This window comes from Cotesia glomerata, linkage group LG7 (genome assembly GCF_020080835.1).
Source record: "Cotesia glomerata isolate CgM1 linkage group LG7, MPM_Cglom_v2.3, whole genome shotgun sequence".
NCBI classification, from domain to species: domain Eukaryota; kingdom Metazoa; phylum Arthropoda; class Insecta; order Hymenoptera; family Braconidae; genus Cotesia; species Cotesia glomerata.
This window is the reverse complement of record NC_058164.1, coordinates 22,601,951-22,617,954: the sequence shown is the minus strand read 5'-3', so window position 1 is coordinate 22,617,954 and position 16,004 is coordinate 22,601,951. Positions and strand designations below refer to the sequence as shown.

Here is a 16,004-nt window from a genome sequence, read left to right as displayed (position 1 = left end):
CTATTCATGTGTGTTTTGTATTGTACAGTGAAAAATGCCAACAAAACGCAAAAGGGCCAATTTGAGCCGTGATACAAATAAATCTAGAAGAATTCGAAATAGAAGAGCCCAAAGAACCGAAGAACAAGTTCAGGAAGAAAATACTGGAGCGCGTGTGAGAGTGGCGCAATTGCGTCAAGAACAATCAGACGATACACGAGCTGAACGCAATGAAGTCATAAGATTAGAACAACGACAATCACACCGTTTTACTGTCAACAGACGCAGATCGAATGACCAACAACGCCAACAGGCACATCGAGCATTTGTAGCTACATCATTTCTGCGTCTAGCATTCCAGTATGAGCCCGATATTGAATATTATGCTCATTCAAAAGTAGTAATTGGTGCTATGGACAAAGAATGCCCGTATTGTTATGCTTTGAAATTCAAAAATGAACCAGCCGGGATGTGTTGCGCGTCAGGGAAGGTACAACTACCTGTAATAGAGAAGTTGCATGTTTTGTAATTATTTTTTTATTCGAAAGTTTAATAGGAATTATTAAGACAGTTTAAGTAAAAAATTTTTTAACAATTGATTTTTTACGTAATTGTCAATTAAAAATTATACTTTGAAAATTCATTTTTAAATGAAAGTGACGTCATTATATCGGTTCAGTAACGCCACCACGCGTCGAGTCAATGAAGCATCCATGTTTATGTTTTTAAAATAAATAAAATAGTTAATATTATATAGGTTATATCTGTTTTGAAAAAATTAATTGGTGTGATTAAAAATTTTTCTCGACTAAAAAATATTAGAAACAATTAATAATAATTGAAAAGCGTGAGCAAAATGATTTCTAACAATTTAAAAGTAAATATTTCACCAAACCTAGAAAGTTATAAATATTGTTTTGTACCTTCATGTCGCAACACAACTCATTCTACTCCGGAAAAACTTTTTATTTCTGTTCCCAAAAGTGATGAAGTGAGAAAACAATGGTGTATTGCAGCTAATTGTCCTGATAGACGTCTTCGAAAATACAAGTGTAAATATAGAAAATACAAGTGTATAGTACGATTCTGATTGGCTCTCACCCTCAACGGATATAGTGACGTCACAACCAATGAGGAATCGTTTTTATTGCGCCTGAATTTATTTATTTTTTATAATTTATTTATAAAAAAAGAAATTTGTTATTTTAAAAAAAATTTTTTTAAACATGCTTCAAATTAATTATTCTTTCATATGTATATGAATTTGTAGGGATAGTAAATTTATGCAACTTCTCTATTGAAACACCACCATTAGTCATTAAAAAATTAATGAAAAACGTTATCGAAGGCACCATTTTAAATGGCAAGTTTCGAGGTGAAAATATATTGATACCACGAATACCTATTATACCCACAGATGTGCCAATTCAATTTAAGCGTATTCAATTTCCGATTAGATTGGCATTTGCAATGACTATTAATAAATCCCAAGGCCAAACAATGTCTGTTTGTGGCTTAGATTTGAGCACACCTTGTTTTTCACACGAACAATTTTACGTTGCATGCTCTCGAGTGGGTAAACCATCAAGTTTGTTTGTATTAGCTAAAGACGGGCTAACAAAAAATATTGTTCACGCTGCAGCATTAAGAGATTAATATTATGTAATAAATTAATTATTACTTTTAATAAATTAAAACAATTAATGTTTGGTGTTTTGTTATTTTTAAACATTCCCTCATCGTTCACAGCGCTCCAGGCTTTTTTCACTCATATTCCACATCCTTATACACTTCCAATAAGTTAGTAATTTTTTTTCGACACTAGAAATTCTCTAGAAATTATTCACATGGCAAAACAACGTTCGCCAGGTCAGCTAGTATATATATATAAAGAGTGTCCCAAAAGTAACGGACGCCATCGTAGCATCTGATAAACAAAATAATTCTGAGACGAAAAGTCCTTAGCCATTTTTAATCAGACGCATAGATAATTAATTATTAATTAAAATAACGTCCTTTTATGCGTTAGAGAGAGAGCACTAGTGTCAAGTCAAGTGCGTTCCAACGAAGATGCTTGCACGTGTAAATGTGTAAGTAAATATGTGTGACTACGTTAGCTATAGAAACTAGTTAGTCATACAGTTAGTTCTGTCTTTGTTTGGCACATATTTTACTGGACACTGGCGCTCTCTCTCTAACAAATAAAGAGACGTTATTTTTAATTAATAGTTAATTATCTATGCGATTAATTGAAAAATGGCTAAGGACTTTTCGTCTCAGAATTATTTTTTTCATCAGATGCTACAATGGCGTTCGTGACTTTTGGAACACCCCGTATATATATCTACATATTTTTTTTAACAATTTTCAATTATAATTAATTTACAAAAAAAAATAAATAAAAACATTATAATAATAATTAAAATTAAATATTATTAAAAATAATAAATTAAATTTTTAATAATTTAATATAAAAAGGGTTTATAAAAATATTTTCTTTACAAAAATTTATTTATTTCTAAATTCATTTATTTTGGGAGTGAATGCGGAGTGAATTTTATTATTAATAAAAATTAACTCCTTCTCGGAATAAATATCACTCCCGCTGGGAGTGAATCAATTAAAAATCATTCACTCTTCAGTCACTCCGCGTTCACTCCGCAAATTTTTTAGAGTGTACATTATAATTTAATAACTAAAAAAACCTTAATCTGCACTTTAAATATAAACTTAAAAGACAAACACTTACAAATATTAATTATTAATTAAGAACGGTTTGTATTATCCTTCGTCATAGCTCGGTCACTGCTGCTTCGTCGCAGCACAGTCACTTTACACGAAGAATCTGTAGCACTGACAAGCATGTCCCTCATAAAGAGTTTACGTTGTTCCCAAATTTGATTCCTCTTCTGGGGCGAAACCTCTAGTGTCCATGATTGGCGACGTACTGAAGCTTCAGTGTGCTGGCTCATGATGGAAGCACCCTTGTACGCAACTGAAGTAGCGTCTGTGATGGATGTGGGCATCTTGATCGGTTCACAGGTCAACTGAAAGAAAGAGGAGAAAAACATGAATTTAAGCTCTTTTCATCCGAAGTGGGGATTAACGTTCCGACGAAGTGACGGGTTCATGAAAAAGTTGATGACCCTCGTGATGGGACGACGTAATTTGTTTATTAAGGAAACAAAAATATTTACCGCTGATGTTAATAATTATGAATAAAACGCTCGAGAAGGCTAGGATTTACGACTCAAGTTTTCCCTCTTGTTCCCGTTTTTATTGCTCTCTATTCTAAAAAAAAAAATGTTCAAGTTAAGATCAACTAATCTTGATTGGCAGTGATGTAGTCGCCTGTTACTGACGTCTTGTCTATCGAAGGAATTAGTGATTTGTAATCCTTACTTTATGGTAACCTCTCTATATATAGAAGCGTTGTTGGTACTAATAACGGAAAATTTTGATATCTTTTTGTTTACTATCTAACACATTCAAAATGACACGTTTTTAAAGACTGAGATAATGTAAAATTAACTGACATTCATATACTGCTCCAGTTTTTACGACTTTTGTCCAGTAAAACAAGCGGTATGGTAAATAAATATTCTTTTTTATCTGTAACATCTCCGATTTGACAGTTTTATGATCACGAATCCCAAACTTAATTCGACATGACAACATATTCATTTCAATTTTGTGTCTTGGAATGAATAATAGTTCAATTTGTATACAACGCTAAATGTGCCAAATCTATTAAGGTAATTTAAAAGTCGTAAAATGGTGGAAATATATGCGCAGATATTAAATATTATAGCACAAATGTAAGCTATTAAAAACAAGTTAGATTTGTGCCAAAAACTTTGTTTTCACAAAAATTTTAATTAGAAAAACTAAATGTTATTAAGCTCTTGTTTAAAAAAAAAAAAAAAAAAAAAAAACGTGGTGTTATTATTTTATTACTGTCTATAATTGATAAGGTCTTTATGCAAACAAGTTATAAACCACTTAGTGCGCTTGATTAGAGCCAAAACTAATTTGTTTTGATTAAAAGATTTACAACTGGCAAATTGATTAATTTAAAGTAATAAAAAATCTTATACAAACCTTATAAGCAATAACAAACAGTCGGCTAAATTATTTTGTATTGCAGCGAGGTTTTCGGTGTATCACTGACTGCAGAAGCTACAGTAGTAGAACCGTGAAGACGTCCTATTGAACAATAAATCAATTATTGTGACACGCGGAGCCTCTAGATTGCAATCTTTACTAAAGTTTTGTTATTAAAAAATTTTAATTGTTAATTATTCCAATAATGAGTAATTATCATAACTAATTTACTAGTTATTTGAATAATTTATACAATAATTTAGTTGTCGAATAATAAAAATGTTGAGAAATTAATGTATTCATTATTCAAGTAACATATAATATTTATTTTTAGATTACTGATTATTAAACTACCAAATAACGTAATAGATAAAATTATTAATTTTGTTAATAGAGAGTAATTATCAATCTAAAATTATTTTTTTCCAATTACTGTGCTAAACTAGAAATAATGTGCGCACTCCTGAATGTAGAATTATATATATTGTCATGCTTATGACAAATTCGACAAGTTACATGACTAAGTGGCTTCATAAAGATTATATTTCAATTTTATTATATAGATAATGTCCTTACACTAAAGAAATTGGATTTGTTTTTAAGATAACTGCGCACGGTTGAATATAGTTTTCACAGAAAAGTTACGACAAAGTAACTTACTCTAAATGTGGTGGCATCAAGTAATATGATGTCTTTTGAGCTCTTGTGGAGACACTGATAGCGTAATCCGGCCAGGATTGGTTAATAAAGCTATTTCCGCTAAATGTTCTTCGTCGGATGCTCGCTTCTTCCTTCGGTAGCACTATTTCGTAAAGATAAGAACCCACTGTCTCTCTGAAATGAAAACGAAACACACTTGCTTATTTTCCTCAACACGTCACTATCCTTGGTAATTAGCGTCACAACAGTACTTACGTAATAGAAACTTGCTCAAACACATACACAAAATCATCGTTGTTTATTAATGTAACTAATTTCGCGGGAACGTCTTTTACTTGCAAAATAGAGTTAACACTATTATTCTCATTAATTATTTTTTCGGCCAAGGTGAGCACTAGCCTATCTATGCCATCGAGCGGCCACCCAGACGGGACAAGGATGTCTTTTGTTAACAGTACGTAATGCGGGAACCCTTTCATAGGATATATCTATTTAACACTGCTGAAATTAGCGAAACACTATCACTCGATTCGAGGTTTCACCACCAAATGGGTCTGAAAATACGCACTCTTAAGTTCGCCGAATGTTCGTGGATTTAGAGATACTCCGTCAAAAGTAGATTTATTCGTAATAAATCTACCCACGCTTATCTCACCAACAGACTCTTAATCAATATTTATTTCCTTTTATAAAAACTCTAATGAAGATAAAACAAAGAGCTCTTACAAAAGTGTTGCAGCTTGCCAAGATTTTTTAATTCGTAACTGTAACGTAGGTATTTTTCATACATCGAAATTAGTTATATATATTTTCTCAGAGCTTGTTTATGTATTTTCAAAACATTCATTCAGTTATGAGATAAAGGTGTATAATTAAGCTTGTAATCAGAAATTCAAGATCAAACGTTGTAGGATTAATCACTTGGTAAGTTTTTGGGTTAATCAAGTCAAAAGGATAATAAACATTATATTATGTATTAATTATGCGATATTGTGTTTATTGATTTACAAAAAATTCAACAGCGTTAGGCAAAGACCAAATTAATCACGTATACATTAATGACATTTTTCTGCTATAACATAGTGATTATTTTACGTACAAAAATTTTTCTCATCACGCAGTTAGTTATCTATAATTGTCTCAATTTAAAAACTAGAATTTCAAGTTCGTTAGGTCTTGTTCGAACAACCATTCTATTTTGGGCCTTAAGGATTGGTTCAAACGATTTTCTGTTGAAAGCTTGCGGCGCTTGGTGACACGTGCCCATGTGATGCACAACGCATCATGGATCCTTTTCGGTGCTAGAGACAATTTATCTAGCAGTTCCAAGAGGTCCATGCGTAGATAGTACTAGAATAAAGATAAGAACTTAGAACAAAATTGAGATAACGGTTTAGGATACCCGGAAAACTGTAGAAGAACCAACTTACTTCCAAGAGAGTAAGAGGGAGCTCTGGCTCATCATAGGGTTGCCGAGTCGGTGCTGTACGAAATAACCAGACGATCTCTTCAAGGTAAGCAGGAGCCACGCACCAAAACACAGGATCATCTACGCTTAGCCATCCACAGCCGGAAACTCCCATCTCCACCATTTCATACACTTCGTCATCCCAGTAGAACTCGTCTATCGTACTGTATACAAAGTCCTCTTGTTCGTATAGCATTTTATTTAAAAGCAAGGACATTATCATCGTACAGCAGCCTAGGAGCTACTGAATGCAAATTCAGCGAGATACTGGTCATTTTAAATGACTGGAACTTTATTTAAGAAGGTTCTGATGACTTGAAAAGCTGCCAATAATTGGTACAAGCCAGTGACGCAATAAAAGTAGCCTCTTGAGTCTGGTTGATCAATTGAAGAAATTGTTTTGTCACTTGCTTTGATTGGATGCGTTTATTGATCTGTAGCGTTAACATCACATTTAGGTCAAATGTTTCACTTACTAATTAAGAACAACCTCATAAATTGCCGCGTTATTTGCAATTTAGCCGCTATCTAAATAGCCGTGTCTTATTACCAGTTATCCTGCGAAATGCAATCAATTTCTGATTCTGTCCGGTAAGATTTGCTTTCAAGTTTATACCTGGTTTTTGCTTTTCCTGCAAATAAGTCATGATTTTTCTAGCTTCTTCCAACTTTTCTAAAGTTCTAGAGAGGTTAGCTACTTTGGTTTGATCACAAACTTTCCGATTTTTTTTTTCAATTATAGGCTTTTGACTGGGTTTTTTCTCACTTATTATTCGACCTTTTGAGAGGACAAAGTCAGGGCACTGTATTATATAAAAACGACTCAACTCACGGTCAAAATATTTAAAGAGCATCTACAATTCATCTGACAATTAATACGTACAACGCTACTCTGACACATGATATGTTCGAACATGCTGACATAAATTATTCATAAGTACCACTAATGGGCGCCCAATTTATCATACAAAGACAGGTTGTGCATTTTATCGCTTAATTAACTCAAAATTGCTTAGATTATCAAAAGACTCTCGATTCTCAGCAAGTCACTGTGTTTTGTGTATAGAGATAATAAACCTATATTTAAATTTTAAAGAGCAATTAATAAACAAATTATGTTGAGTTAATTTATTATACTTTGCTCTTATATAATAAAATATAAAAAATTTTCCATAAGTAAATATTTAAGAGAAGATTACTTTTTACGATCCAGCAGAGATATGTGATTTCCATGAATGTTGGTAATTTCCTCGAAGTTTGAATGCAACTGCGATAGAATAAGTTCTGTGGCCTGTTTATATTGGTTTAGCTATTGGTACAATAGTACTGGAGAAATCCAAGGTGGTGTTGGCTGGGAGAGACTACTATTGCTGGAAGAAATAGACTTTGGCTGATTTGAAATCGATTTAATTATCTTTTTAGAATGCTGATCTTCCTTACAAGATGGATTTTTTATAGCTGAAGAATCTTTTTTTCTAGATCCTTAAGCCTGAGTGGTGGAATTAGAACTAGATGCTGGAGTTTCGTCACCACGGTAGCTCTTTGTAGGACTTAGGCACCGAAAAAGTCTTGAAACCACCTTCCCAGAAGCTTCCTTCGAATTTTCTGGTCTTTTGCGATCAGCCATTTCGCAGCTTTCACTATAAAACGTTGGAACATCCACGATTGGATTCTCCTCTTTACTTAATGACGGCGTATCTGCAAATAACTTTTACAGAAAAAAGAAAATAGAGGGTACTGTGGTTTGCTTGGAAGGTGCCGTAGCAGTGTTGGAGCGTTACCAGAATCATATTTGGCTGAAACGGTATAGCTAGAACCTATCCTTATCACAATGACTACATTGTTATATTCATCTCTTGTATCTTGCCAGGGCCGTAAGTGTCTTTTTTCAATCTACGTCAATATTTCAACACTCAGATGTTATTTGTTTAAAACACTGACTTTTCTGCTCTTTCAAGAATGTGCCATGCTGCTTGAGGATCTAAACTTCGCGAAAGAATCTAGCAGTCAGATAACCCAGTGGAACAATTCCAGTCAAAAGTGATATTGAATTAACTCATTAACTAAAATAGCGCGATACCAGATGGTACCTAAACGTCAATTGCTTTTAAATTCAGCTGATAACACACGTAAACAACTGGTACTCGCAGCATCCTTACTGATTTCCGCCAGTTGTGTCATTTAATCTCAATTATTGACTCATTTCAGTTTGTGTTACATAGTGAATAGTTACGCTACAGTTTTTGAGCTGCATAAATTACTGCCGTTAAATGCGCTCAACAAAAGCTGCTGAAGACTTGATACCGATTGCTTTAAGATGTCCTACCACTATCCTCAAAAATTGTGAGTATTACTTGGAAGCCATGGTCATACTGTAAAGCCCAAATATCTTGCACTTATCATGATTTGTTGATTGTTCTAGCAAAATGGCCCACAAACAAGTCTACATAGTCCCTCGCCAGTGGCTGGGGTGTCAAAATTTAGAGTCCATTCTGTACGATGAAATGAGGTTTTACTACCGTAAATATGGAGAATGTGAAGGCCTCATACTCAAACGCATAGGAGTAAAGGCTTCCTTCGAACGTTACTCTGACTACTTGTGGGCCCGGAATGAATTTGATTGGGCATCAAAACCAGATAAAAAAATATACCATGCTGTCTTTGTTCCTTGTGTCTACTGTTCCTAGCCCTAATTCTAAGGTAAAGTAGTAAAATAGTTTAGAATAAGTTTGAGTTCCGATGAAATATCCAAACCAATATCAATAACAATCATTTACAGAATAGACAATCTAAAAACAATTGTAATGGATGTGACACCTCTTGACAACCTTTTCAATTGCTCTCTATGATGTACTCGCATCTTCAATTGTTAAACCTGAGTGGTTTAGACTCCTTATATGCGTTAGTCTTCGCTTCTAGTATACAGTTGCGTTATTGGCCGAAACGTGTTCTTATCTCTATCTTGTTAGACTCCTCAATAGCAAGACGAATAGAAATGTCTTGCCCCAACTGTAGAAACACGTGAGTACTACCAACTATCATACTCGCAATACCCTGAGTGTTTTTTGAAAACATTTTTTTTCATTCCCAGTGTTACGACCCATAAGAACACCTATGTGGTTCCTCGCGAGTGGCAGGAGTACAATTTCTTGGAGTGCACTCTATGGAAAATTCACTCCGATCACTATCGTACCTACAAAAGAACTGGAAGTTTTAGGGTGCAGGCCAATGGCGTTACAGCTCGCTTCGAAAATTATAGTGACTATTTATGGTTAAGAAAAACATATGATTTTGCCGAAAAGCCAGACCCTAAAAAATACTTCTCTACTTATGTGGCTTGTATATATTGTAACAATAAGTAACTTGGGTTTTCCTTTATTTTTAATAACAATGTATTTTTAATCTACGTTTAATCAAGATCCATTATTTACATAATTAAATAAATGTTTTCAAAGCTAATGATTGAGGAAATTTTATTTTAGACGGTATTTAATTACTTTTTTACACGTTTCTTTGAAACTAGGCAGCTGCGCCGTGTTTTATAAAATAAACACATGATTTAACAACTCTTAATATATACTAGCAGTTAAAAAGTATCAAAACACCACTTGTTAAATGCCTTCATTGCCCGAAATGTCAGTCAGCGATGTACCATACATCTAACATGCTTACTTGTTTACATTCGAGAGCATTGAACTTGATTTGCATAAATAATACTGACCGTAAATACGCAACCTAAACAAGCCTGCATTATAGATATATCAGCTACTACTTTGATAAGAACTATCTGACGTTGGGTTAAGAGGATTCGATTAACATTATGAGATTGGCAAGAAGATGCTTCCTACTTACCATGACAATAGAGCAGCATTGATTATTTATCTTAACATCGCAAATATATGACTTCTTAGGACTGAAATCTTCAAATCCTGGCAATTGTTGAAAGTCTTTACAGACTTAAAAATTTCGAATCGCTTATTTAAGGTTTGCTACAAAGCCATTATGTTACGTTAAGTAATAATCGATTTTTTGGTAATGTCCATCTCTTATACTAATGTGAATCTAACCAATCAGACCAATCAGAAAGTTGACAAAAACCATAGTTGTTAATAACATTCATAGTAATAAAGTTGAAACGATATAAAATAATTTGCATAAATTAATTCATTGTGATTAACTGCCGTTTAATGGCCACAGTTATGGGATATTCATTGCGGCAGACAGTGCGGCGCCAAATTGTTCTGAGTAAGAGAAAATATATTATTAGCGACTGAATACCTGTTACAGAAGACATAGCTACTTTTGAAAGGGAAACTCGTTTGAATCACATTAGTCACATGCCCAACGCTCACGAGTTTAGCAAACTTTATTTAATTTATATGATGCAACTGGTTAAAGCACATTAAATAGGTGACGTAGTAGATAACGTTGCTTGGAGTGTATAGGTCAGTATTTACCTACCACGTTCTTTAGTCCGTGTGAGAATAATTGGTGATCTAAGAAATCTACTAGTGTTTTTGATTTTGATTTACATCCCTTATCTCTCGTCAGTATTATAGTTAGTTTAGTTAAGTGAATAGTAATAGTAGTTATTGATAATAAGTGGTCTATCTATTTGCAGTTTACTTCTACTAATATTGAGATTAAAGCGAGTTAATAAGAATTTTCATGTAGGGATAGTGCAAAGAAAATAATGCGCTTCATCTAGAATTCTGCCAAGCGCCTCTACTTGAATTATTTACGTAACTTCACATAGGGTACGTAACGTAAAAATACATAGGGTGCTTAATGTTGATTTTCGTTAAGAATTACTAAAACTGCTTTCACTTATCATAAAAACTTAATGAAGGTCACTGGAACTGAGATTGGTCAGCGCGTTTCTAACAGAGAGAGAAAAACTTCAAGTAAATGAAATGCTCTTTAATAACTTACGTTATTTTACAACAATTGCAGCACAAAGGATTATCTAGTAATATCCTTACTTCCAAAAGCGCGACCAAATTTTGCAGATTATTGCAGCAGGGTGAAAACGTCCAAGTTCGTCCACGTACTCGAGGCAGATGCGAGTCCAGAGCATCAAAAGTTCTTCATCCAAAGGCGTGCTGTCTCTATGCTTCACGTACAGCATGCCAGCTTGATAAGTATCTGAAACAAGTTGAAGTAGGATTTTAATTACCTGAAGGAGATAGTTGCAACGTGGACGGGACCCATTAATCGTCCCAAAGTAAATTAGCTGCATCGAAAAAATAATGACAAATAATTATAAAATTTACAATGAGATAGCCACGTGGCAGAGATAGCCACGCAGTACTGGCTATCGCATATATTAAATAGCATCGAGAGTGGTTGCTACTTGGATGGGTGACCGCTTAGCCACGTGCCAGTGCGTAGATCTCTGCTCACTTAGAGAGAGGACCAGAAAGTGGTGGGAAACAGGGTGAATGCGGTACAGAAAGCACAAGTCGGTCTACGCTGCAACAGAAGGTAGATAAGGTAGGCATTAACTAAGCAAATAAAGGCTTACGGTGTAAAAGATCTTGAATCGCCTATACACTATGAACCCCATTAGTCTAGCCTGTAAGAATTTACCATAAACGGAAATACAATTCGAGAAGTGGAGGGACGATCAAGCAATTTACCTGCTTCACGTTCGACGACACCCTGATACTCGTTCCATTCTGCTAGCGCTGGTTGACAGGTGATAATCCTTACAAATTCCATCTCCAATTGGTCTGCTGATGGGTAGGGAACTGTCACGGAACCATCATCCTTGCTGTTGACCCACGACGTCGGGACGATCACGTAGGAATTTCTGACCGGCTCCAAGACTCCGGAAAGCTTGACAATACTGAATATCTTCGGGGTCATTATTTGCACTGACTGTCACGGAATACAGCTCGATATGGTCTCGATTTGGTACATACGATTGGTGCTTATATAGATTGCAAAAGTGATTAAGATATAAATGTCAGGGGTCCTAGAGATACTTGTGTCATAATAAGATAACTGTTTTGAATGAATCACTGCAGTTGGACGTGCTAAGTGGATCCGGGATACATGTGTGACCTCGCAATTAATAGGTTAATTATTATTCACTTAGCCATGTTATCTAGTCCATGTTTGTAAAACAAACAAAGCTAGATAAGCGAGGGTTTTGTTAATGGAATATGAACCGTTGAACGACTTTATAAAGTATGAAGGGGTGCTTTTTGTAATATTTTGATAATTAACCTACCAAAATATATCAATAAAATATATATTTTTTAGTGATTTAAACTGATTTTTATTACACTAAAACTTCAATTGGAACGTTGTAAGTCCGTCGTTAACATGCAACTACAGTAAAAATAAGCGCATATGTACTTATGAATTATAATCGGGGTTAATGTAACTTTAAGGTGACCTCTTGACAAAAATATTCTGTTAAATAACAAGTTTTTCAGTAGTCATAAGTAAGAAAATATTCGCACAGCTGCTTATTTTGAATGAGCTGCTTAATCAAGATCAAATACGACTAAAGTGTTCGAATGTCAAACATAACGTCGAACTATGCAATCAGTCTCACGGCGCTCCGACTCTACTAGTACACGACGTCTATAATAATGCCAATAAGAATTCACACAATCTTGTGTCTCGTACCCAGAGAGTGGTTAAGATTTGACATGGACAGTTTGGAAATTTTAGTGTCCAAAGTGATTGCGGAACATGACCAGACCAGCAAAAAGTATATAACCTACTCAGTCCGTATCGAAGGAATATCGTCACGACTGCGGTATCACAATGGACACCCTTGGATGCAACGAGTAGATGACGACGATAGAGCGCCAAAGTTGACAGAGTACTACGGATTCTTCGTACCATACCCTCATTGTACTGAGTTTATGTGGTTTAGTTAATACTTTTGCGTCAAGCAGCTAGAGTTCAGAGTCAACTATATCAGGGAAGATGGTGGTGGATGTTACTAGGTATATTTTTATGTAATAATTAATGAAAAAAAAGTAAAATATTTTTTTCGACAAAAGCATCTTGTTTTCTTTAAGAATCTTATTGAACGACTACAATCCGTTAGAAATCATGAAACATGATTTGTGCTTTTATTTGAAAACTTATTGACCTCGCAAAATATACTTTGTGAAGATAATAATCATATCAATAAAGTTAAAAAGAAATATAATTAAAATTAAATTTTATCAATATATTATTTCGGCTCTTCACTATTATTACAGCTGTGACCGACTAACAATTAATGTACCCTCATTTACTTTGCCTCACCCTAGCACAATAACCTGGTCAAGGTCAGCCGGCTGCCAGTCAAAGCGCTATGATCGCCATAAATGTGTCTCAAAAATTAGAACACCCACCGCAGACCTCATTCAAGCAACCTAAGCGCTTAGATTGATTGGCTGATAACTCCTACATTACTCTATATATTGTCAGTTAATTGTTTATATATTCATAAAGAGAAGCATCTTTCACTGAAAATATCAAAAACATTTGCCGAACCCATGAATAATATCTTTAGCGCATTTAATTGTGGAACAATCCATAATTTCCATTTCAAATTAAAACAATGAATTGGATCTTCTTCACCTGTATCAGTGTAGATAACACCAAACTACCGTACTAATTGCTATATGTACCAGTAACTCAGTTCGCGAACGAGCGTATATCATTCTACGATAACCTTTAGGAGACCAATGTCAAGAATAGTGTTCTTTATTATCCACCAACCAAAAGACGCATATTTCGTGGAAAGTTACATAATGATGTTCAGAAAAATAAGACGCGAGGCGCGATAACGTGGTAAAATTTGTTCCTTGAGGAATACATGATTGCGTGATATTTAGTCTTCGCTGTTAGATGGCATTGAAACGCGTTCACGGAAGCACCTGTTTAACGTGCAAATGTTATATTTGTAAAACGTGTAGTGAGCTTACGCGATCGACATATTATTGGCATCTGATATCTAAATTGAAGTCTGTCTCAGTGATGTGATCGTTATAAGTAGCACCCGAATTCAAGTCTCTGAGAAGCAATTGATGTGGCCTATATAAACGCTTAGTCCGAAATTGATAACACATATACATCCCGACATTGGTATCCGGTTTGATAAAACGTGCTAATAATAGTAAATCACCAATTCTAACTCATTACACATTATTCAATATATCAAGCTGCTCGTTCAGCAAAGCAGTGATTCGCTATCAGTGATTTAGCGCAACGAAATGCAACATGAATAACCAGCAATTGGCGCCCAATGCAGTTAGTAATTTCGCATTGAAAACGAAGTATGACCAACGTCTAAACTGACGTCAAGCAGCGAAAAGTATTTTCTTCTTCACAAGACTATAAGTCGTCAATCACCAATAATAATGATATTGACGCTAAGCGGCAGTCTCGGCATGCTATTAATGAAAGTGGTCAATTTGGGTCAAACAGTTCATCTTATGGATCAGCTTCTAAATCACAAAGATCATGCTTAATAACGGAAAGGGTGTCTCGCCAGCTACATCCAGTTTTCAAAGAAGCAGCTGAAGCTCTTCAAAAGTACGTTGTGGAACACTCACGTAAAAACTAGGTCTAAGATTAGTTTGTAAGCATAGTGTATGTAAATAAATATATTGTTCGGGTAAAGTTAAATACCTTTAGAGTTTTTTGTTGATAAAGAATGCTCCAAAACCCCTCCCACAGCTGAGAAAATATCGAACTTCGTTTTTGACGACTCTGTTTTTCTCTAAAATCGCTGCTGCGCTTTTTCCAAATCGTGATAGCGTGTTCTTCAGATAAATTAACATCTATGTGTACAATAAGGAACAAACATTATTCATATGTAACTAGAACAAAAACGTTTGCTGATTATAATAACCACATAATAGATCTACTAGTTAGTCAACATTCTATCAAATGTTGAGCTCGATAAGTACGTCACTTATCGAGCTCACGTATGAACGTCGGTGCGTGACAGTCAACTTAGTAACGGAGGTGCGTAGTTAATGATAAGAACAATTGATAACAGCAGTTCTTCCGCCGAGGGGTAAGACCAGGTTTTAGGGACACATGTATAATGTTTCTGGTCTGACTTACCAGAGACTCTCCACCAGAGAGTCCACCAGAGAGTCCAGAGAGTCCACCAGAGAGACCTCTTTAAGCTTTACAACGACGAGCTTCTTGAGCAGAGTCATCATGCTTAGATCTAATCTGTCTGACAAGAATGAAACCACGACAGAAGACACCACCTAAGAAAGAAAACTATCTACTCCAGGAAGTACGTATATATTTAAATGTTCTAAGTAATGGAGCAACAAAGACCAGTGGTTATCGTCGCTGAACCTTGAAACGGAATCACATCGCTTGGTGAACTATCGACAAGTTCGTGAAGTGTTCTTAGATACGCTTATCAAAATAAAATTCCGTAAAAATATAGTCGTACTTAGCTGACAATTAAGTGAGTAACATCTAGAGTCAAAATTGATGATAACAAAATTATGACTACATAGTAGCGAGGACGCATTAAAAATGAGTGTACTTCACATTTTTTATTTATTTTGCCGAAAAAATAACTATTTTTTCGTATTTTTCGACCTCAAAATTTATCCTAGTAGACTCAGATTAGCAATAGTCTCAATTGTATGGAGTTTCTAAAGAACTTAGTCAGCTAAAGCTTCCGCATCACCAGAAAGGTTTCCAAACATGAAAATTAACGGACTTAGTCGTTTCTGAGCAATATCTACTAGATGACGTCATAGTGTCGAGAGTCAAAGAGTTGTTCATCATTTTTGTTCACTATTCAAAA

At 34.8% G+C, this 16,004-nt stretch overlaps 2 protein-coding genes and 2 long non-coding RNA genes across 4 annotated transcripts; 1 reads left to right on the top strand and 3 right to left on the bottom strand.

Annotated features, from left to right (window-relative positions):
• Window positions 1–2,686: 2,686 nt before the first annotated feature.
• LOC123269879 lies at window positions 2,687–5,574 on the bottom strand. Its single transcript, XR_006510485.1, has 3 exons — window positions 4,744–5,574; window positions 4,081–4,185; window positions 2,687–3,026 (listed from the first exon to the last, which is right to left on the bottom strand). It is a non-coding gene; the product is annotated as an uncharacterized LOC123269879 (long non-coding RNA).
• LOC123269884 lies at window positions 3,667–14,422 on the top strand. The gene is made up of 3 exons (XR_006510490.1): window positions 3,667–3,701; window positions 10,295–10,297; window positions 13,438–14,422. It is a non-coding gene; the product is annotated as an uncharacterized LOC123269884 (long non-coding RNA).
• LOC123269865 lies at window positions 5,600–7,240 on the bottom strand. Its single transcript, XM_044735759.1, has 2 exons — window positions 6,174–7,240; window positions 5,600–6,093 (listed from the first exon to the last, which is right to left on the bottom strand). Exons 1-2 carry the CDS (start codon window positions 6,432–6,434, stop codon window positions 5,896–5,898), a joined length of 459 nt encoding a protein of 152 aa, XP_044591694.1. The 5' UTR covers window positions 6,435–7,240; the 3' UTR covers window positions 5,600–5,895.
• LOC123269869 lies at window positions 10,824–12,465 on the bottom strand. The gene is made up of 2 exons (XM_044735764.1): window positions 11,851–12,465; window positions 10,824–11,356 (listed from the first exon to the last, which is right to left on the bottom strand). Exons 1-2 carry the CDS (start codon window positions 12,077–12,079, stop codon window positions 11,190–11,192), a joined length of 396 nt encoding a protein of 131 aa, XP_044591699.1. The 5' UTR covers window positions 12,080–12,465; the 3' UTR covers window positions 10,824–11,189.
• Window positions 14,423–16,004: the final 1,582 nt, after the last annotated feature.